Source organism: Coregonus clupeaformis, chromosome 30 (genome assembly GCF_020615455.1).
Source record: "Coregonus clupeaformis isolate EN_2021a chromosome 30, ASM2061545v1, whole genome shotgun sequence".
NCBI classification, from domain to species: Eukaryota; Metazoa; Chordata; class Actinopteri; order Salmoniformes; family Salmonidae; genus Coregonus; species Coregonus clupeaformis.
In genome coordinates, this window is record NC_059221.1 from 3,346,621 (window position 1) to 3,367,698 (window position 21,078).

The window sequence follows — 21,078 nt, forward strand, 5'->3', positions numbered from 1 at the left end:
TTCTCCCATCCTGTGGCCAGATTCAGTGTTGTGTTCTCCTCGTCTTGTTTTGGAGCATTTTTATCAGTATTATTATTATTAACCAGTGTCTTATGGCCTCTGTGATTGAATTGGTGAACAGTGTAAGGTCTTGGATATAAAGTTCCATGCATTTCCGAATCCTAAATCCACTATACACTTCTTAGACACATCGCTAGAGGGAAAAAAATGAAACAAGAACGAGTCAGCATAAAAAAACGGGGCCTTTTTCCATTCTGGAATGTAGAGATAAAAACAGAGCAAACCGTGGAGACTTCCTCCTAGCTTCTGTCAACCTAGTCATCGTCTTTTTCCTCTTCTTTCAGCATCCACATGAAACAGGAAGTCTTTAGTACCAGAAAAACCTATGAAGCGCTTAAGTGTACATTTCTTTTTCAGAGATGAGAGGAGAGTGTGTCTGTGTTTTTTAATCTGAGCACAGGCTTATGGAATCAAGGATCCTACCATGCCACAATGGCCACGTCTGTTACGACCCCCAGCAGGCAGCAGCACAGCAGCCCACAGACTAGAGGATAGCATCATCAGCGTGTTGGGGGGTCACAGTACTGTGGCCCCCTCCCATCCTCCTACAGAGCAGCTGGATGGAGTTTTCCTTAGTATAGAGCCCATTCCCCAAAGGATAATGGCTGTTTGGGAGGTGATGGTCCTTGAGAAGTGACATCCTGGTGGTGAAGACCCAGACAGTGGCAGGGACCAGGCTCTCTATCCAGCTAGCCTCTCTCTGGAGGGCTCCTCAGGGCTTGTGATCCGATGGCTTAGGTGTTCTGGGGGGCTCGGGTGTCAGTGTCCTGGTTCTTTGGCTGGGGGCATTGCAGTCTGGGGGCCTCAAACCATTCTGCAGAAGTAAAACAAAGTCATGTGACTGGTATCCTATGAGTAGCTCACTACAGGCTAAATGACAGAGTAAATAAATAAAATGGATCCCCAATGAATGACAGAGGAACATGTGACATCACTGAAGTCATTCTGTGGCGATGAGATGTCTAAATCAACCCTTCAATTACATGCACATGTGAACATAAGATTAGAACAGAGTGAAATTCTATGATTCAACACTAGATGGCAGAAGAGCAGAAGAAAAGCAGGACTGAACTGTACACTGTACTGAGGTCTGTGCAGGTTACGTAATTATACTGCATCTCCATGACATTACACTCAGTTTATCCTCAGTAAAACGTATTTAACAAAATAGTAACAGTAATAATCATTGAATATTGTGATTATAAGAGCATGGAAGCCTGTCGTCGCTCTCACTGAATCTGGCATAAACACTCAAGATGGTCTACGGTACATTCATTCAGTTAGCAGCACCAATGTCTATGCTGAGAGAAACAGACAGACTGGGGCTGTGGTCACATGAGGCGGTTATTCATCATGACATGGTTTGCTGCACCACCTAGCACTACAGATACAGCATGGGTCTGTCTCAGGCAGCACACTGCCATTGCTGACAACTGAACCTGATGGATATACAGTATGTTATCGATGTATAACGGATCAGTTACACACTCATCTCAAATCATTTCTAGTAGAAAATCAACCACGCTTAACTGTATTAGTAGGGAGACATTATGTTAGCTTCAGGAACATCTTTACTAAGATAACAACATGATTCTCTCTCTCTCTCTCTCTCTCTCTCTCTCTCTCTCTCTCTCTCTCTCTCTCTCTCTCTCTCTCTCTCTCTCTCTCTCTCTCTCTCTCTCTCTCTCTCTCTCTCTCTCTCTCTCTCTCTCTCTCTCTCTCTCTCTCTCTCTCTCTCTCTCTCTCTCTCTCTCTCTCTCTCTCTCTCTCTCTCTCTCTCTCTCTCTACTGTGGTAGAAGGAAGCCTCTGTGAGCGTAGTGGTCAATTCATAAATATTTATGTGTGTTCCTGTACGTACCAGTGTGTGTGTTCCTGTACGTACCAGTGTGTGTGTTCCTGTACCTACCAGTGTGTGTTCCTGTACCTACCAGTGTGTGTGTGTGTGTTCCTGTACGTACCAGTGTGTGTGTTCCTGTACGTACCAATGTGTGTGTTCCTGTACGTACCAGTGTGTGTGTGTTCCTGTACGTACCAATGTGTGTGTTCCTGTACGTACCAGTGTGTGTGTGTTCCTGTACGTACCAATGTGTGTGTTTCTGTACGTACCAGTGTGTGTGTTCCTGTACGTACCAGTGTGTGTGTTCCTGTACGTACCAGTGTGTGTGTTTCTGTACGTACCAGTGTGTGTGTGTTCCTGTACGTACCAGTGTGTGTGTGTTCCTGTACGTACCAATGTGTGTGTTCCTGTACGTACCAGTGTGTGTGTTCCTGTACGTACCAGTGTGTGTGTGTTCCTGTACGTACCAGTGTGTGTGTGTTCCTGTACGTACCAATGTGTTTGTTCCTGTACGTACCAGTGTGTGTGTTCCTGTACGTACCAGTGTGTGTGTGTTCCTGTACGTACCAGTGTGTGTGTGTTCCTGTACGTACCAGTGTGTGTGTTCCTGTACGTACCAGTGTGTGTGTGTTCCTGTACGTACCAATGTGTGTGTTCCTGTACGTACCAGTGTGTGTTGTGATGTCACGAGAGGCTACACAGCTTTCAGCGGGATTGCTCACGTAGTGCAAGGAGACCAGGTTCAACCAAAACAAGGATTTTATTAAAGGTCTTGGGAAACTAACGAAAGTATAACACAATTCTGTTCTCTGGTGGCTCTTTAAGGGTTAACAGTTCAGGGATGTCTCTTCCACATCCAAAATCATAACTCTCCCTCGCTCAAATAACTTTTCCCCAGTCTTACTGTATTCCACGTTGCAGCTAGTGGCCAACCCAGCAAAACGTCCTTCCAAATGTCCCACACGTATTTCCACAGGTGCATATATCCAAAGGTGAGTATTTCCCAAAGGTAAGTATCTCCAAATCCTTATATTCCTCATGGAAGTGGACGTGCAGCACTCTTGTCCTCCCGAGAGCTCAGGTTGGAGACCGTGTCTCTTCCCTTCAACAAACCTTCAGCTCATCAGCTCCTGATTGGTTTCAGCTGCGTGGGAAGATTGGCCATAGAGGGTTGGAGTTCCCGACCATACCAGCAGATGGAGCCATAGCTGTCTGGGTTTGCAGCCATCTCAGGGGGATGTAACGTCCCTCCAGGACACAGCCTCTCGTGACATCACACATCCCCCTCCTCGGGACCGACGTCCTCGTCGGGGTAAAGGCAGCGAAGAAGGCATCACGCCGGGAGAGGGCGTCCGCATTGCCGTGGTGCTTGCCAGACTGCTCTCTCTTCAACTCCTCCAACTCTAGGACCAGGGACTCAGCCTCCTGTTGTCTCTCCTTGAGTTTCTTACTGAACGCATCAGCCTTGGTTTTAGCAGAGTTTAGCTTCTGTTGAGCAGCTTTCAGTTCCTTCTCTCTCTCTGCCTCCGCATTCTTCATCTTGTTCTCCAACACCTTGTACTTCTCCTCTGCCTTCTTCTGGACCTCCTTACTACTGCGCAGGGTCTCCTCACACTCCTCGATGGTCCTGCGCAGCCTCTCCAGCTCCTCCTGTTGCTTATGGAAGGAGCTCTGTTGGAGTTTAGCCTGGAGGATATCTAACTCTTCTGTCTTCATGTCTAACTGTTGCTTTAACAAACGATACCTCTCAGCGGTCCCCTTCAGACCAGACAGTTCTTTGTCCAGATTCTGTAGCTCCGTCTCTGTGTCGGTCTGGGCACCTGCCATCCCTATCAGAGCCCGGGCGGGAGTGAGTAACTCGGAGGATTGCACCGGAGCCTTCCCAGGATGAGTCTTGCCTCTCCGTTTCCGAGGTACTCGGGTTATCCTCTCCTGAGACTCTCTCCAGAGTGGGTAAAAGGCTGGGCAGTCTCGTCCAATTAGGACAGGGACGGGAGGGGAATCAACCACCCCCGCCGTCGTGTGTATGGTTCCCCGTGTGCTGGTCATTGTAAGTTCAGTAATGGGGTATTCTCTGGTGTCCCCATGGACACAGGAAACTGGGAGGACTTTCCCCGGGGTCAGACACGTTGGGCCCACCAAATCCTTACGCACCAGGGTGGCCCGGCTACCAGAATCCAGTAAGGCCTCCACATCATGGTGATTCACAGTTACCGGGCAGGTGGGGGGTCGATCTGGGCCGCCATCTACGACTCCCAAGAGCGAGGCAAAACGGTGTGTGGGTGCTGAGCTGGAGGACTCCGCAGTGGGCATAGGTTCATCGGCTGGTTTCCCACACTGCCAGGAGATATGTCCCATCTCCCCACACCGGTAACACTGTCGAGTTTCCCCCTCCTGGTGTACTCTTCTTGGACCCGCCTGGTTTCTGGCTCCCCCTGGAGCCGGGATAAGTCCTGACGTGGCTGGGTTCGAGACCCTGGGGTCCTTTGGACGGGTTCTTCCCATTTGTGGTGGGGCCGCACTCCTGGGGTCTTTTCGGGAAGCATTCAGCATCTCCGCTGTGGCCTGGTACTTTTCCACAGCTTCCACGGTCAGATCAGCCGTGGTCAAGGCCTGTTGACTGATGAACCGTTTTGCCTCATAAGGCAGGGCGCGTAGGTAACGATCCACCACAACGGCCTCCACCACCGCCGCTGCTGTATTCCTCTGCGGATCCAGCCATTTCCTTGCGATTCGGACAAGTTCATGCATCTGCGCCCGAGGAGGTTGGTCTGGTTGGAAGGTCCAGCTGTGAAAGCGCTGGGCCATACCAAACTTTGTGAGTCCATATCTGCTGAGGATCTCAGACTTCAGGGCATCATAGTCAGTAACCTGGTCAGGGCCCAGGTCCCGGACAGCATTCAGCGCTTCCCCGGTTAGGGAAGGGGGCTAACAGACCAACCCACTGTTGCTTGGGCCAGGCTTCCCTAGTGGCCGTGGCCTCAAATGCATGCAGGTATGCCTCAATGTCATCGGTAGCTCCCATCTTAGATATAAAGTCACTTGCCTTTATTGGGCGGGTATTTTGGACCACCCTCTGTCTCTGCAACTGCAATTCCTCTGCCTTCAGAAGGTTGGCTTTCTTTTGCTCCTCCAAGAGAGCCACGTTTGCTTGCATCTGGGCTTGCTGGCCAGCAACAAGGGCTTTCAATATGTCCTCCATTTCAGTCGGCGGGGAGCCTACGGCCAACTTGGAAAACTGGGTGATCAAACCTTCGGTATCCTCCTCTGACATGCACTATTAACGCTTGAGCGTGCCCGTATTCTCCACCATCTGTGATGTCACGAGAGGCTACACAGCTTTCAGCGGGATTGCTCACGTAGTGCAAGGAGACCAGGTTCAACCAAAACAAGGATTTTATTAAAGGTCTTGGGAAACTAACGAAAGTATAACACAATTCTGTTCTCTGGTGGCTCTTTAAGGGTTAACAGTTCAGGGATGTCTCTTCCACATCCAAAATCATAACTCTCCCTCGCTCAAATAACTTTTCCCCAGTCTTACTGTATTCCACGTTGCAGCTAGTGGCCAACCCAGCAAAACGTCCTTCCAAATGTCCCACACGTATTTCCACAGGTGCATATATCCAAAGGTGAGTATTTCCCAAAGGTAAGTATCTCCAAATCCTTATATTCCTCATGGAAGTGGACGTGCAGCACTCTTGTCCTCCCGAGAGCTCAGGTTGGAGACCGTGTCTCTTCCCTTCAACAAACCTTCAGCTCATCAGCTCCTGATTGGTTTCAGCTGCGTGGGAAGATTGGCCATAGAGGGTTGGAGTTCCCGACCATACCAGCAGATGGAGCCATAGCTGTCTGGGTTTGCAGCCATCTCAGGGGGATGTAACGTCCCTCCAGGACACAGCCTCTCGTGACATCACAGTGTGTTCCTGTACGTATCAATGTGTGTGTGTTCCTGTACGTACCAGTGTGTGTGTTCCTGTACGTACCAATGTGTGTGTTCCTGTACGTACCAGTGTGTGTTCCTGTACGTATCAATGTGTGTGTGTTCCTGTACGTACCAGTGTGTGTGTTCCTGTACGTACCAGTGTGTGTGTTCCTGTACGTACCAGTGTGTGTGTGTTCCTGTACGTACCAGTGTGTGTGTGTTCCTGTACGTACCAATGTGTGTGTTCCTGTACGTACCAGTGTGTGTGTTCCTGTACGTACCAGTGTGTGTGTGTTCCTGTACGTACCAGTGTGTGTGTGTGTTCCTGTACGTACCAGTGTGTGTGTGTGTTCCTGTACGTACCAATGTGTGTGTTCCTGTACGTACCAGTGTGTGTGTGTTCCTGTACACGTGTGTGAGAGATACTGTATGTAGGACATCACTGCCTTCCTGTGAGTCTTAGTAGATGTCAGGTGATCCACACAGTCCAAAAACAGTAATGTTATCTTCAGTAACGCTATCTTCAATATCTTAAGCATTAGGGGTCTGTTCAGGTGTCACGTTACAGAAAGAAACATATTGTTTGGAACCGACATCATTAACTGACAGGGAGAACATGGAATGGTGTTAGCTGTATTCATTACATTTTTATCTCAGTGAATACAGCCCAGGTCTCCCTGTGACCCCGTGACCTCAATAGGTACCATGGGAGAGCAGGGCTCAGACGTCACCAAGGTACAAGTGCTGCTCTGCTCTGCCTTATCTGCTCTACAGTCCACTCCTGATAACTGTTCTTTGGATGAGTGCAAACTATGTCTAAGTGCAATAAAGTTTTCTAGTCCCAATTCAACATGTTTTGTTTTAATCACCCCTTAAAAGTGCATGCTCTGGTTTAGTGCACCCTGTCACAACGGTCCCAAGCAGTTGCATTTATCAGGACTCAACTATTCTCTAGGAGAGCTGATCATGTAAACTTGGCACAGATACAGGGTCTGATTACCACCGATCAGATCTTAAAAATGAACAACTTCACAACACAATTAAAACCAATCAGGAACGCCCTCTTCTAAACGACCATAAAGTCTCTCTGATCACTGTCACAAAGATCAACAAATGTTGCCGTCGCTCTGTCTGCTCCTCCATTATGTCACGGTCTGTTTTGGTTTCACCGCAATTACTCTGGAGAGGTATATAATAGTGCCGGTTGGCATTTTCGATGTCGCAAAGCAATCATGCATTACTACTGCGTGATGTGAAGTCTATTATAGGGGAGGAGAAGGATGTAGAGAGAGGAGGAGGAGGTAGAGAGAAGAGGAGGAGTTAGAGAGAAGAGGAGGAGGTAGACAGAAGAGGAGGAGGAGGAGGTAGAGAGAGGAGGAGGAGGTAGAGAGAGAGGAGGAGGAGGAGGTAGAGAGAGGAGGAGAAGGAAGAGGTAGAGAGAGGAGGAGGAGAAGGTAGAGAGAGGAGGAGGAGGAGGTAGAGAGAGGAGGAGGAGGTAGACAGAAGAGGAGGAGGAGGTAGAGAGAGAGTAGGAGGAGGAGGTAGAGAGAGGAGGAGGAGGAGGTAGAGAGAGGAGGAGGAGGTAGACAGAAGAGGAGGAGGAGGAGGTAGAGAGAGGAGGAGGAGGAGGTAGAGAGAGAGGAGGAGGAGGTAGAGAGAGGAGCAGGAGGAGGTAGAGGGAGGAGGAGGAGGAGGTAGAGGGAGGAGGAGGAGGAGGTAGAGAGAGGAGGAGGAGGAGGTAGAGAGAGGAGGAGGAGGTAGACAGAAGAGGAGGAGGAGGTGAGAGAGTAGGAGGAGGAGGTAGAGGAGAGGAGGAGAGAGAGGAGGAGGAGGTAGAGAGAGGAGGAGGAGGTAGAGAGAGGAGGAGGAGGTAGACAGAAGAGGAGGAGGAGGTAGAGAGAGTAGGAGGAGGAGGTAGAGAGGGAGGAGGAGGAGGAGGTAGAGAGAGGAGGAGGAGGAGGTAGAGAGAGGAGGAGGAGAGAGAGGAGGAGGAGGTAGACAGAAGAGGAGGAGGAGGTAGAGAGAGTAGGAGGAAGAGGTAGAGAGAGAGGAGGAGGAGGAGGTAGAGAGATGAGGAGGAGGAGGTAGGGGGAGGAGGAGGAGGAGGAGGTAGAGAGAGGAGGAGGAGGTAGAGAGAGGAGGAGGAGGTAGGCAGAAGAGGAGGAGGAGGAGGTAGAGAGAGGAGGGGGAGGTAGAGAGAGAGGAGGAGGAGGTAGAGAGAGGAGGAGGTAGAGAGAGGAGGAGAAGGAAGAGGTAGAGAGAGGAGGAGGAGAAGGTAGAGAGAGGAGGAGGAGGAGGTAGAGAGAGGAGGAGGAGGAGGAGGAGGAGGTAGAGAGAGGAGGAGGAGGTAGAGAGAGGAGGAGGAGGTAGAGAGAGGAGGAGGAGGTAGACAGAAGAGGAGGAGGAGGAGGTAGAGAGAGAGGAGGAGGAGGAGGAGAGGGAGGAGGAGGTAGAGAGAGGAGGAGGAGGAGGTAGAGAGAGAGGAGGTAGAGGGAGGAGGAGGAGGAGGTAGAGAGAGGAGGAGGAGGTAGAGAGAGGGAGGAGGAGGAGGTAGAGAGAGGAGGAGGAGGTAGAGAGAGAGGAGGAGGAGGTAGAGAGAGGAGGAGGAGGAGGTAGAGAGAGGAGGAGGAGGTAGAGAGAGGAGGAGGAGGTAGAGAGAGGAGGAGGAGGTAGACAGAAGAGGAGGAGGAGGAGGTAGAGAGAGAGGAGGAGGAGGAGGTAGAGAGAGGAGGAGGAGGAGGTAGAGAGAGGAGGAGGAGGTAGAGAGAGGAGGAAGAGGAGGTAGAGAGAAGAGAAGGGAGTATATTATATGGTGGAGAATAGTCCCTGGTTGAACTCCAGTTAGAACTGCTGCTAGGCCTAGTGGTGTACTTGACATGGTTACTTTACCAAACAGGTCAACTATAGCCAACTGCACATTTAGTGGATGAACAGTGAGGAGTTGAGAGGTCTACAGTCTATACTGTATGTTGGCTGGGGAGGGGGGAAGAAGGGGTCCCAGGGGAGGTTGATGGATACACAGTCTTATGACAAACATTACCATGTCACTGAACCTCATATCCATCCACGGATACTGTTACCGGCCAAAGAGCCTGTATATAATCAGAGAGCGTGCTCTCTGTTCTCTGTGAATATGATCAGTCCAGTTCATAACCGGATAACTCCCTTTATCGACCTCACTGATGTATTATTAAAAACCGGGGCCTAGCCAGAAGGTAGCAATACCCTAACTATAAATGTTTGAGGGTAGAGCATTTTGTTGAACTATGTGTCTCCTAAGGCTTTCTGATATAAAATGACTGCAGTTGAGCCACAAGAGAAGTCTGTTGTTCAGTTAAAAACAGACACCAGCGCAAACAGATACTAGCATCAAATCTGTTGTTTTCTATGCTCTCTATAAACTGGTAAAATACTTACAAGATAACAAATGGTGCTAACACTGCCAAAAATAATGATACAATTCCATAGACAAGTGTAGGTAGAATTTGCCCTAGATTACATGCTATCTCTAATAAATAGAGTATATTAATGTGCCTTATATTAACCCTCTGAGGTAAGATCAACACTCTTCATGAGGGTTGTATTACATATGTTGGACATTGAGCCCTTCTCAGACTCTTCTCTAGCCCTGGTTTCCCATTGAAACGTGACCTGGAGCTGGAAGTTTCACTGCCTGTATTGATGTCACAGTAATATGGCTGTTACTCATGCAGAGGCTGACAGAGAGTCAAGGGGTCAAGGGTCAGTGTTCATGGCAGGGTTAACACAAGGCGCAGTATTGTTTTGCTGTAAACAGGATAGGCCTACTATATGCAAAAAATAGCAGGAGTGACTTAACTGCAACATATTAAGATATGGAGATTTATCTAATATCTAACTTTGCTGTGAACTAAACCTTTACCATACCATCACTTCATAATTGACTATAATAGTAAATAATGATCATTGTTTTGTTATGATTATTGTGTCATTAGTGTATTACTAAGGTATACACCGTCCTTCTTTATCTAATCTAAGTTGTCTCTGATGTGTCTGTGTGCATTACTTACTGTCTGGCCGGCCAGAGAAATCAGCATTGTTTCTCTGCCATCGTGTGCGTAGGCCTGGGACATGCAGCATCCATTGATTCATGTCCTCATTGGCTGAATGAGAGTGGGAAAAACCAGAATCAATCAATCTTGAGCTGATCGATCATGATCATGTCAGGTTTGCTCATCTTTTCCAATTGTATTTTAAAATGCTGCAACTTGAAATATACACTGTATGTGTTTACAAGTTCATTTATGTTTTTAAGTATTACACTACAATAAAGCCACTTTACAAAGTAGGTTTCTATGTAGTTTTCTGAAAATGAGGGAGCTTTCAACAGGAAATAGAGATTTTGAACTCACCAGTGCGCTCAGATATCTTCTCTTGGTTGCTGTATTTCTCCCTTCCTCTCTCTCTCTCACAAAGCGGGGGTCTTCCTAGGTTTTTCTGGTACGAAGCCTCACGACATCCTCCATAACATTTACAGACACCTGAAATCACATGACGGTGAGTCACTTACTTGTTACTTACTGAGGTGAGCTGTCATACTGTTCTAAAATCCTAGTTCAGTACTAAGGAGAGACACTCAAACCTGCACAAAGTGCACTTAAGACCTCCAAAAATGGCACAAAGTTGTTTGGGGAATAAACAGAACCACCCACACTCAGTGGGGAAAGGAATATCATGAGGTAAAGGGGTTCTGTATATAGCCGAGCACACTGTCATCTCACAGACTGTGTTAAGGCTTTCTACTTGGTAGTGCCAGGTGAACACTTACCCTCATCTCAACACCTCACCACAACGAGGTGAACTTCTTGCCAAAACCGGAGATAGCTGATGGATAAACAAAGAGAGAGAGAAAGACAGACAGGAGAGTGATTAAGCATATTGTAGCAAGTAGAATGCATTAGAGTCTGAGTAAAAACATGGAGTCTGAACTCCAGCAAGACACCTTCTCCTAGTTTTCCTGCCGCCTCCGCAGGGTTTCCTGGCAGGACCTTGGAGAGGAGACTCTCCCCCTCCATCCCAGGTTGCCCTGCTGCTGCACTCCCGATGCCACCGGGTCTAGGGGCAGCCTTGGAGCCTGCAGGATGGAGGGAGAGGGGAGGAAGAGAGATGATGATTAGAAAGACATTCTTTATAATTCAGTTGATGCCATACTCCGTTTTAGTGCACACTATCACAACAGTCTGAAGCCATTGCATTTATCAGGAGATGACTGCATCAGATTTACACCTCAATCTGATACCCCATGGCGCTTAAAAGGCCACACAGGTTTACACACTGACTCTGACCCTGGTGTCTGTTTCCACAACACAACTGTCTCTGCAGCTGTCAGTGAGGTGAAGGTGATGGGACCGTATAGACTACTGGAGCATGTGAACACCAACCCAATTGAGCCATGACATGGAAATGAACCTATCCTCTCTGTTTCCTGAGTTAAGATTATCCATCAGCTTCCCAAGGCATTCTCAGGATTAATCCCTGGGATTAAACAGGACACCCGTGATACCTGATTACGTATGTGCGTCTGTCTGTCTAATGCAGGGGTGTCAAACCCATTCCAAGGAGGGCCGAGTGTCTGCGGGTTTTGGTTTTTCCTTTCAATTACAGTTTTTTACAATCACTTTGGCACTAATTTCAGAACCTTGACGTCATTTTTCAAAACTCTAGACACAAAACTCAAAACGGTCATCACTTGTAACACAGGCTGTCCAATGTTCAAAACATTGCATTGTGCATTCATATCTTTAAAGAAATCTTACACTTGCAAAATCATTGATTCAAAATACAAATTTATTGTGAAATACCAATGAAACGTTAATTTAGATCACCCACACACAAGCAACCGATAGTTTCACTGTGTCATTGTTCGTACAATCATTAAATATTGTAGTACAAAATAGGTGATACATGTTTCATTATGGTACTACATGTAAATACATCCCTGTAAAAGTACTGCAGTAGTAGAGAGAATACCACAGACACAGTGGAATCATTGAACAAAATCTGAAATATATTGATTAAAAACAATACAGTACTGTAAAACATCAACTTGCTTGCTTGTACTGTAAAAAGCAAAACATAGGAGTGATTACTGTACTTCTACATTTTCATCAACTCTGTCTTGTGGATTTGGCCACAGGTTCTCATCTACATCACAATGGATGTTTTCATTAGCCAAACTTCTTGGAAAAAACCTTTGGGCATGGCAAATCCAGGCCTGACACTGGTCTGCCGTGATGTCATTGCATGCGTCATCCATGGCCTGGAGAAGAGTGACTTGTTCATGAGGGCGCCTATCATAAACCTTCCATCTCCATGTGTAGAAAAATTCCTCAATCGGGTTAAGGAAAGGAGAGTATGGGGGTAAATACAGGGTGGTAAATTGTGCATGGGCCTGAAACCATGCTTGCACCATATGAGCATGGTGGAACCTGACATTATCCCACACAATGACATAGGTCACGCCATCAGCTCTACAGACCTCATCGAGCTCATCAAGGAAGGTTACAAGGAGAGCTGCATTATATGATCCAATACGAGGTATGCGTCCCACCACACCATCTTCTGTTATAGCCGCACACATGGTAATGTTGGCCCCACGTTGTCCAGGTACTTGGATGGTTGCCCGCTGGCCAATGAAATTCCGACCTCTCCTCCTTGTCTTGGCCAGGTTAAAGCCTGCCTCATCCAAATATATGAATTTGTGATGGTTGTCATCAGCATCCAGCTCCATCACCCTCTAAAAATACATTTTGGAAAGAGATTTACTGATTACTGTACAATGAAGAATTATTAGGGAATTTTATTACAACAACCACCTTGAAACTGAACATACCTGAACATACTCAGTCCTAATTTGCTTCACTCTGTCTGCATTTCTTTCAAAAGGCACACGGTACAGTTGTTTTAAAGACACCTGGTGCCTTTTCAGCATGCGTGCAATAGTCGGCAAATTTATGGATTACACATTGTTAAACATGTCTTCATTGTCCAAGATATGCTGGCGAATTTCTGTAAGGCGAATATAATTTCTGGCCCGAACCAAATCAACCACAGCCTGCTCTTGTTGGTCAGTCAGAATTTTGCCTCTGCCTCCCCTATTTGGCCTAGTCTCAATTCTGCAGGGAACATTACAGTAAGAAGACACTTGCTCACATCACCTACTCTGTGATACACATTGGTATGCAGTCATTTGACAATTGAGAGTAGCATAATGTTTAGTGCATGCTGACGACTTACCGGTTCTCATTGCGGAATGTTCTGATTATTGAGGCCACGGTTGACCTTCTAAGGTTTGGTTGTATCATTGTAGCCGCCTCAGTCATTGTCATGCCATGATTTATGACATGGTCTACAATTATTGCTCAGATTTCATTGGACACTCTTTGCTGTTGCTGCCGCTGTCTTGGTCCGTGGCCTTGTCCTCTACCACGTTCCCCCACATCTCTCAAACGAGGCCCACGACCACCTCTCAGAAGGGTGCTTGTCCCCTGCCATTCCTTTGACCAACATGTCTTCCTCGTCTTCCTCCCATCACTGCTTGACCTCTATTGTGACCTGGATCGCCTGCCAGCTCCATGTTACAGTACGTATCGCTATGTTGTTGCAAGTGGATCCCAATCAATTCTTTATATACTCTTTCCACAATGTGAACTCAATCATCAGTAACGAGTTGGCAGAATTGGACAAGCAATTACAAGGGTCTGCATCCATACAGTGCAGTACTGTCAATACTGTAAATAGTCTGAAAAGGTGGTACATGGGACCATAGAAACGGTGTCTGATAAAGAATGATGATGAAATATTACATCCATAGATAATGTAGTCTAATTGGTTCATGCTCCACACTAATTGGTGACAATGAATCTCGTTATCTTGAAACTTTCATGATCTAAACATGGAATATTGTTTGTCTGTTTCCATACAACTATGCATTAAGAGTAATGAAACAGTTACTTATCATTTTGAGCAGTTGTATCAATTGATAGTTGGATAATTGTAATGAAATGAATAGACACTCATCTGAAATGTAATGTGTGAATTGCCTTTTGAAATAGTAGTACTTTGATGTTAAGTTGTGTCATATTGAACAGGTGATTTTTGTTAAATGAACAAATGATCTTAGTTTTATGTGTATTGTATCCAAGCAATTGAAAAAAGTGTTAGAGTTTTGAAAAATGTGCATTTTGATCATTGGTTGTGAGTTTTGTGTCTAGAGTTTTGAAAAATGACGTCAAGGTTCTGAAATTAGTGCCAAAGTGATTGTAAAAAACTGTAAGACCTAGACAACCAGGTGAGGCGAGTTCCTTACTAATCATTGACCTTAATTCATCAATCAAGTACAAGGGAGGAGCGAAAACCTGCAGACACTCGGCCCTCCTTGGACTGAGTTTGACACATGGTCTAATGCCTAGGAGAGTACAAGTGTACTAATCACTCTCAGTGAAATGTTCAGTGGGTGGAGCAGCAGCAGTGTGGGTGCAGACAGGAATACTTACCTATTCCTGTGAGTGGGGGTTGAGGTGTTTTTGCAGGCTGGGCCGCCCCTCCTATGACAGCTTTGGCCCCTATGGCAGTCACAGGGGGTGTGTTTGCGACAGGTGCCTGTTGGAAGAGAGAGAGAGAGACAGAGAGATGAGGAACACGGACGGTTAAAGGTGGCAAACTGACTGTATACCATTAATTCTGTTCTGATGCACTCAAAGATTAGCCTTATATCATGGCGACCCCTGCTGTAATATCCCATGCCAAAACGTCATTTGACAGACATATGCAGAATGATGAGTATTAGCAATAAGCCAGAGATCATTGGGCAGAAACAATTGGCACGCTTCCTCCCTGCAAACCAACCAGCTGTGCATCTAAATGTGCATCTTGATTTACAAACTGGGAATATGATCTCTGTAAGGGGTTATTGGATCAAATATAACATAGCTAATTAGCTTAGCATTGTGGACGCTTGACAAATAATCACACATGATCTGTTTTGCATTCACTCTACCCTGCGAACGGATGCAATGCTCCTCAATTTCCTTTTAAACCACGTATGTCGTCAGTATAGGCTACAGCATAGAGATCCTACAATTCCTATAATACAGGATTTCTATGGGCTACAGTACAGCATTATATGTAAAACACAACACATAGCCGAAAGACTTTGCACATTGTATAGTTGTGTATATTATAAACAAGGTGCTGTATTCAGAGACATAACAAAACAAACAGGGAACGGAAGGATGGAGAAGGATTTGCAGCGGAATACATTTTGGGGGATGAATCTCTCTCCTCCATTTGAGTGGAATAGACAGAGGCTGTTACACTGCCACTATCTACAGCCACAGTGCTAATCACAAGACTAGATAAGGTCTGCCAACAGGGTTTCACACACTGAAATAAAACCTCCTCTCAGAATGATACGCTAGGCCTTATCAGAGAGACAGAGGGAGAGAGGGGGTGGAGAGGGAGATGGAGAGAGAGAGAGATAGAGATAGAGATGGGGGGAGGCAAGAAAGAGATGAGAGGAGAGGGAGAGGTCACCAAAGACCTCTAATGCTGTCTCAACGTGTGAAATAATAATCTACATACATTTACAGTGATTCTCATTATAATTCATACATTTCCAATCTAGTGTCACTGATTGTAACCACACTTGTACTGTACTAAGTCATAATCCTGTACTCACCGCAGTTGGTGGCAGTTGCCCCATTGCGCCTCCTGCCTGTGGCAGGCGACTGGCCTGACCAGGACCAAGCTGACCAGGCTTGGCCTGTAGACCCTGCTGGGCTTGGCCCGGGCCCAGAGGCTGCTGGCCCCCAGGAGTTGTGCCTGCAGGGGTGGTGCCTGTCTGCCGTGCCGCCGAGGTCTGGGGCTGCTGCTGCAGCTGGGTGCGCTGGCCTGGCTGCAGCCCGTCCTGCTGGGAGGTAGGACCCTGTCCCCTGGAGCCCGGAGGCCCACTGGTGGAGCCCTGTCCACGTCCAGAGCTGCCCTGGCCCCTGGAGGAAGAGGAAGGGTGGCCCTGGAGGTCCTGCTGCTTCCTGGAGGAAGTCCGCCCATCGTGGGAGGATGAGGACTTGGAGGAGCGGCCCTGGCTGTGGTGGAGGCCCGACGGGTCCCTGGAGTAGTCCGACGAGTGGTACCCCCCCTGGGAGCGGGAGTCGCCCCTCTTTCCTGACGAGGACAACTGGCGGGAGTCGTGGCGCATGGACGGGTCTTTGGGATGGCCCTTGGAGGACCGAGAGGAGCGGGGCTCGTCCAAGTGGCGGGACGAGGAGTGTCTCCCGGAGCTGCCGCTGCCATGGGGGCGGTGGTCCCGTGAGGAGGAAGAGTGACGGGTTTGGCCATACTCGTCCTGGGGCCACAGGTCCTCCTCTGGGGGCTCATCGTAGTCGTGGTAGCTGTGCTTGATGTGGCGGCTGCGGCCGGACGAGGAGTGGCCACCACTGCCGTAGTGGCGGGAGCCGGAGCGCAGGTCCCTGGGCTTCTCAAACCAGTCTGTCTCCTCTTGGCCAAGATTGTAGGCTTTGGAAACCAAGAGCAGATCACAGTCAATCTCCAAGTCCGACGGCGACAGAGGCATGCAGACTGAGGCCATGCAAAAGAAGAACGGGAAGGAGAGAAAATAAATAAAAGAGAAGTTGATATTTACACCCATGCATAATATGAAAACACGGCACACATAAAAAAAGACAACAAATGTAAAAGACTGATAAACAATCTAAAAATAAGTTAATCACAACAAGTAAACAAAACCGAACTTTTACAAGACAACAACAACATTGTGTAAAAGAAAATGATGCACCTCAGAAGAACATGCGAGAGAAAGTGACGAACAAAGTGAAGAAACTGGACATGCGGATCATGCAGATTTGGCACAGGTGCACAGCACAGACAGCAGTCAGTCAGTCGGGACGAGATCTGCCAGTATAGCCCTCAAGACGCAACACCAGTAAAGCATGCAATGACTCTCTCTCTCTTTCGCTCATCTAGCCTTATCTGTGGGTGGGTGGGGGACGTTTATACGTGGGCATAGACTGGCATTCAGCACCCATTTACCTTCGCTGTCCGAAACAGCGCAATGCATATCGTCTATAATGTAAGAATCGTCTGGTTTGTAGACGTGTGTCCGGGGCAAGTCTCTCATGTGGTCCTGCACGTCAGGCAGGGAGTGGCTGGAGCCGTACTGGCCATAATACTGACTACTACGGCTGTCGTACAGCTCTGGGCCCAGGGAGGAGGCCCTCACATGAACACCCATGGAACTGAGCGGGCTCTCCTCCTCCGAATACTGGGAGCGCATGGGGGGTCTGCCCCGGCTATATCCCGCCCTGTACGACGAGCGATCCCTGTCCCCATCTCTCTCGTAGGAGCGGCTGCGGTAGCCGGCATAGTCCCGGGATGAGATCTTGTCCATGCCATAGCCTGTGGAGCGTGAACGGCCCGAGGTGTAGTACATGCGCTCGTCCTCTTCGGGATAGGAGTATCTCTTCTGTTCATAGGAGCTCTTCCTCAGGCCGTAGGCCATGTCGTCCTGCAGCTTCCTGGCCCGCGACACAACGGTGCAGCTGCCACCGCCCGACATGCTCATGGTGTAGGAGGCCAGGTCAGCCTCCACGTCGCGTGCCTCCTCGATGGGAGAGAACTTGGAGATCTTCTGCTCCATGCCTTGCTTGCGGTGCTTGCTGCGCTTGGTGGACATGACGGCCGGAGCCAGGCTCTTGGAGGCGTGCTTCTGGACTCCGGTGCGCTGTGTGCCGTGTTTGGTGTAGTCATCATAGTAATAGGAGGATCCCCCACCCATGCTAGTGCTGCTGCTGCCCACTACTCGGCCGTATGTGTCTGACCCTCGTGGGTGGTAGCTGCTCTTACCCCTGCCATGGTGGTCGTACAAATCTTCCTCCCTGGTCAGCTCGTCCTCCGGCCTGCCGTAGGAACTCCCTCCTCTCGCCGGGCCGCTCTCCCCCATGTAGCGTCCACCGTGACCGTCGCTTCGGTGCATGTCCGCCGCCATGCCACCCAGGCCGTCCTTGGTCAGCTCACTGATGTCGTCGCACATGACGTAGTTCCTTGGAATGTTCTGCTCCAGGCTGGCGGGGCCGTAGAGACCGTCCTGTGCATAGGTGGACAGGCTGTCAACCGAGTGCAGACGGTCAGATGGAGTGCCGTGGCCGTAGCTGTTGGCCACTGTAGCGGTGTACTGGCCGTAGGAGCTGGCTGTAGTGGTGGTGTAGCCGTAGGTGTTAGCTGTGGTAGTGGTATACTGGCCGTACGTACTGGCCGGGGTGGAAGTGTACTGCTGCCCGTATGTGTTGGCAACTGTCGTCGTGTACTGGCCATATGTACTGGAGACTGTAGAAGAGTACGGCCCATAAGTGTTGGCCATAGTGGTACCACCAGTATACTGTCCATACAGGGGCGCCCCACTGGAGGAGGAGTAGATGGCATCTTGGGCCGTGGTGGTCACCACTACAGTGGGGTTGCTTATAACCTCATAGTTAGTGGGCATCTTGTGCTCCAGGTCAGCCAGAGAGGTCTGTCTGGGTCTCTGGTGAACAGTGAGGATGTCTGCCTGGGGCTGGTAGGGAGTGGTCTGGCTAGGGCCAGCTGGGTAGGACACCTGGCTGGGGTATGGAGAGGTGTGGGTGGGGTAGGGAGGTTGGCCAGGCTGGGCAGGCTGGGCAGGCTGGAACCCCTGGTGGCTTGGCTGTTGCTGTTGCTGGAGCAGTGGCTGCACCCCCTGCTCTGTCGGGTAGGGGGGCTGGCTCTGGGGGTATGTGTGGGAGGGGAAGGACCCCTGGGTCTGGTAGGATGGGGGAAGATGTTGGGTCTGCAGGGGGGTGGGCTGGGGAAGAGCTGCTGCCTGGGCCACTGAAGGGTAGGGGGGCTGGTTGAAGGCTGCGGTCTGGTAAGGGGTGCCAGGCTGGGGTGCTGGAGCTGGCTGGCTCTGGGGGTGGTAGGACTGGTAGGAGATGAAGGAGGAGGTGGGAGGGAACTGGGCGGCTGTGTTGAGGTCGCTGGTGAACTGGCTCAGTGGTGCTGTGCTGGGTCTGGTCAACACCCCGTTGCTCTCGTAGGAAGCTACCGCTGCCGCCAGCCGTAGGTTATTCAGTTCACTGTCTGACATGTAGTCTCGCGGGTCGCCCATGCAGCGCAGGTAGGCCATATCCCTCCTCTCCCTCTCCTTCACCAGGGTCTCTTTGCGCTGATGAATGCCCAGTTCCAGGTAGCGCAGCTTGGCATCAATCTCCTTCTCCTCCTCCTCCAGCTCCTGCTGCTGCTTGCGGAGCTTGGTGGACTCCTGCTCCACGGCCTTCAGTTCGTGGGTGAGGTCCTTCAGCAGGCTGGCTTTGGCTGCCAGACCTGGCCTGGACCCGGCCCTCAGGGAGGGCACAGCGGGCATGTACATTTGGGGGAGGGCCGGGGTGATAATGGGGAGGTGGCTCTCCTCTGGAGGCGGGCTGGGCAGGGTCCTCTTCACCTTCCTCAGGGCGCTCTGCTGCAGGGCGGCGAGCTGCAGTGAGACGGTACAGGGCCGTGAGAGCAGGAGGTTAGGGTTAGAGCTTGGCACAACAGAGCATGGCACATGTGACATAGATATGTATTGATTCTCAAGGACAATACAAATACAAGTTACATTCTTATGGTGTGATTATTCATTACTCAATGTGCCTGTACAAAAGAGAAAAGCAATAAACAAATTGCTGTAAACTGAAGCTTGGTAAATATCAATATGTTTGCTACCTTAAATGGTATTGCTTCAGTTACATAGCAGTGCAAAGCAATACAAATGTCTATAATCTAACATGTCCACTAACATTTCTCTAGTATGTTACATCCTCAGCCATGCCACAACTGTGTAGGCAGCACTATGTGAGTGTGTAATAGTTAATTAATTCATAGTTTCATTGTGGTAATTAAACTTGGATTTCCATTGGGGGTTAAATTAATCACAGCCACAGTCTCAAGAAAGGTTGGGGAAGATAGCCCCAGTATCTGTCAGCAACATTACTGTTCAATTATGACAATCTCATGAAGATGCTCCCACAACAGCAGTTCTACATAATCTCAGTAAATGTTTTACAACCATAAACCTCTCTCCAGAAATTCTAGTAGGGTATCAAATAAGCCCAATTATTTCCCAATACAATTGAAGGTCTTATAGAGACAAGCTATATTCAGTCGTGCCAGTTCTGACAGTCGTGTCAGTTCCTCTCCACTCTTTCATCGCCTTCAAATCCTCAATATTTATGAAATCAACCAACTTCAAGTCTATCTGTTTGTCTTCCAACTTAAAATTAGTTTATTTTCAAATGCTATTCAAATGTAATACTCAGGTTCATCATTACTCTACAAGAACTGCCACTGAATTCCACACACCTTTTTTCTGTACAAGATTAGGTCAATTCTCCATCACATACTGAGGTCAATAATGTTTTGTTAAGTCTCCCTGACCCCCTCAAACACTGCAACAGCTCCTTCAACAACTCCTTCAAATACAAAATTAAAAAATATCTACTGGACATTCCACTCAATGACTTATCTCAATAGTTTCCTGCCTATTTGTCACTTACTTTGATTATGCATTTTAATAATACATAATCCACCCCCAAATCATCATGTTTTCCTTTTTCTTTGTGTAAATCTCCAATTATTTATTAATTGGTCTTAAAAATCAGGATACTTTTTTTGTTTTGTTTTATAAATATTTGAAAGGGGGAGGTGCCTTACAAGCCTCTCAGTTATTTTTACCTGTCCTGCACACGCTTCCGTTTGCCTTTTAAATTCGAATCATATTGTTTTGTATGTTATTGTGTGCAACAACAAAAATAAAAAAAATTAAAGAAAAAGAAAAGAACTAAGAAAGCATTTTTCACAAATACGACGGATGGTTCACTTAAATTTCAGAATTCTTTCAGCTTTTTCTTCCCTTCATAGTAATCTGTATATAGGGGGGACAAACGTCAATCTGTAATTTGCCACTTAAGCAAGAACAGAACAAACAGTTGGAGTTAGTATTGGATGAATGGAGATATCATTGTCAGCTTTTGCCTGTAATGATGTTAACAATTTCTTGGCAAAAATATCAACTTTAATGTAGAGATACTTTGACAGTGTTCACTTAGGAAGTTGTGCATTAGTAAGATGTTGGAGGACATGCGTCAATGGTGTTTTTTTTAACTAGAGATCTGTCAGTGTTAAATGTGTGTAAATTGTGTTGTGTTTTAT

General features: G+C 48.1%; 1 protein-coding gene across 3 annotated transcripts in view; it reads right to left on the reverse strand.

Annotated features, from left to right (window-relative positions):
- Nucleotides 1-786: 786 nt before the first annotated feature.
- The window catches only part of bsna (bassoon presynaptic cytomatrix protein a), a 28,245-nt gene continuing 7,953 nt past the window's right edge, over nucleotides 787-21,078 (reverse strand). The window contains exons 3-10 of one of the 3 annotated variants that reach the window (XM_045209407.1): nucleotides 17,722-19,363; nucleotides 15,539-16,374; nucleotides 14,355-14,460; nucleotides 10,802-10,933; nucleotides 10,628-10,683; nucleotides 10,212-10,340; nucleotides 9,870-9,962; nucleotides 787-874 (exon numbers count right to left, since the gene is read on the reverse strand). In XM_045209407.1, the coding sequence (XP_045065342.1) occupies nucleotides 10,643-10,683; nucleotides 10,802-10,933; nucleotides 14,355-14,460; nucleotides 15,539-16,374; nucleotides 17,722-19,363 (2,757 nt within the window). In that variant the 3' untranslated portion in view covers nucleotides 787-874; nucleotides 9,870-9,962; nucleotides 10,212-10,340; nucleotides 10,628-10,642. Of the gene's footprint in view, nucleotides 875-9,869; nucleotides 9,963-10,211; nucleotides 10,341-10,627; nucleotides 10,684-10,801; nucleotides 10,934-14,354; nucleotides 14,461-15,538; nucleotides 16,438-16,908; nucleotides 19,364-21,078 lie in introns of all 3 variants that reach the window. The other 2 variants (XM_045209406.1, XM_041857732.2) reach the window with 2 other exon arrangements.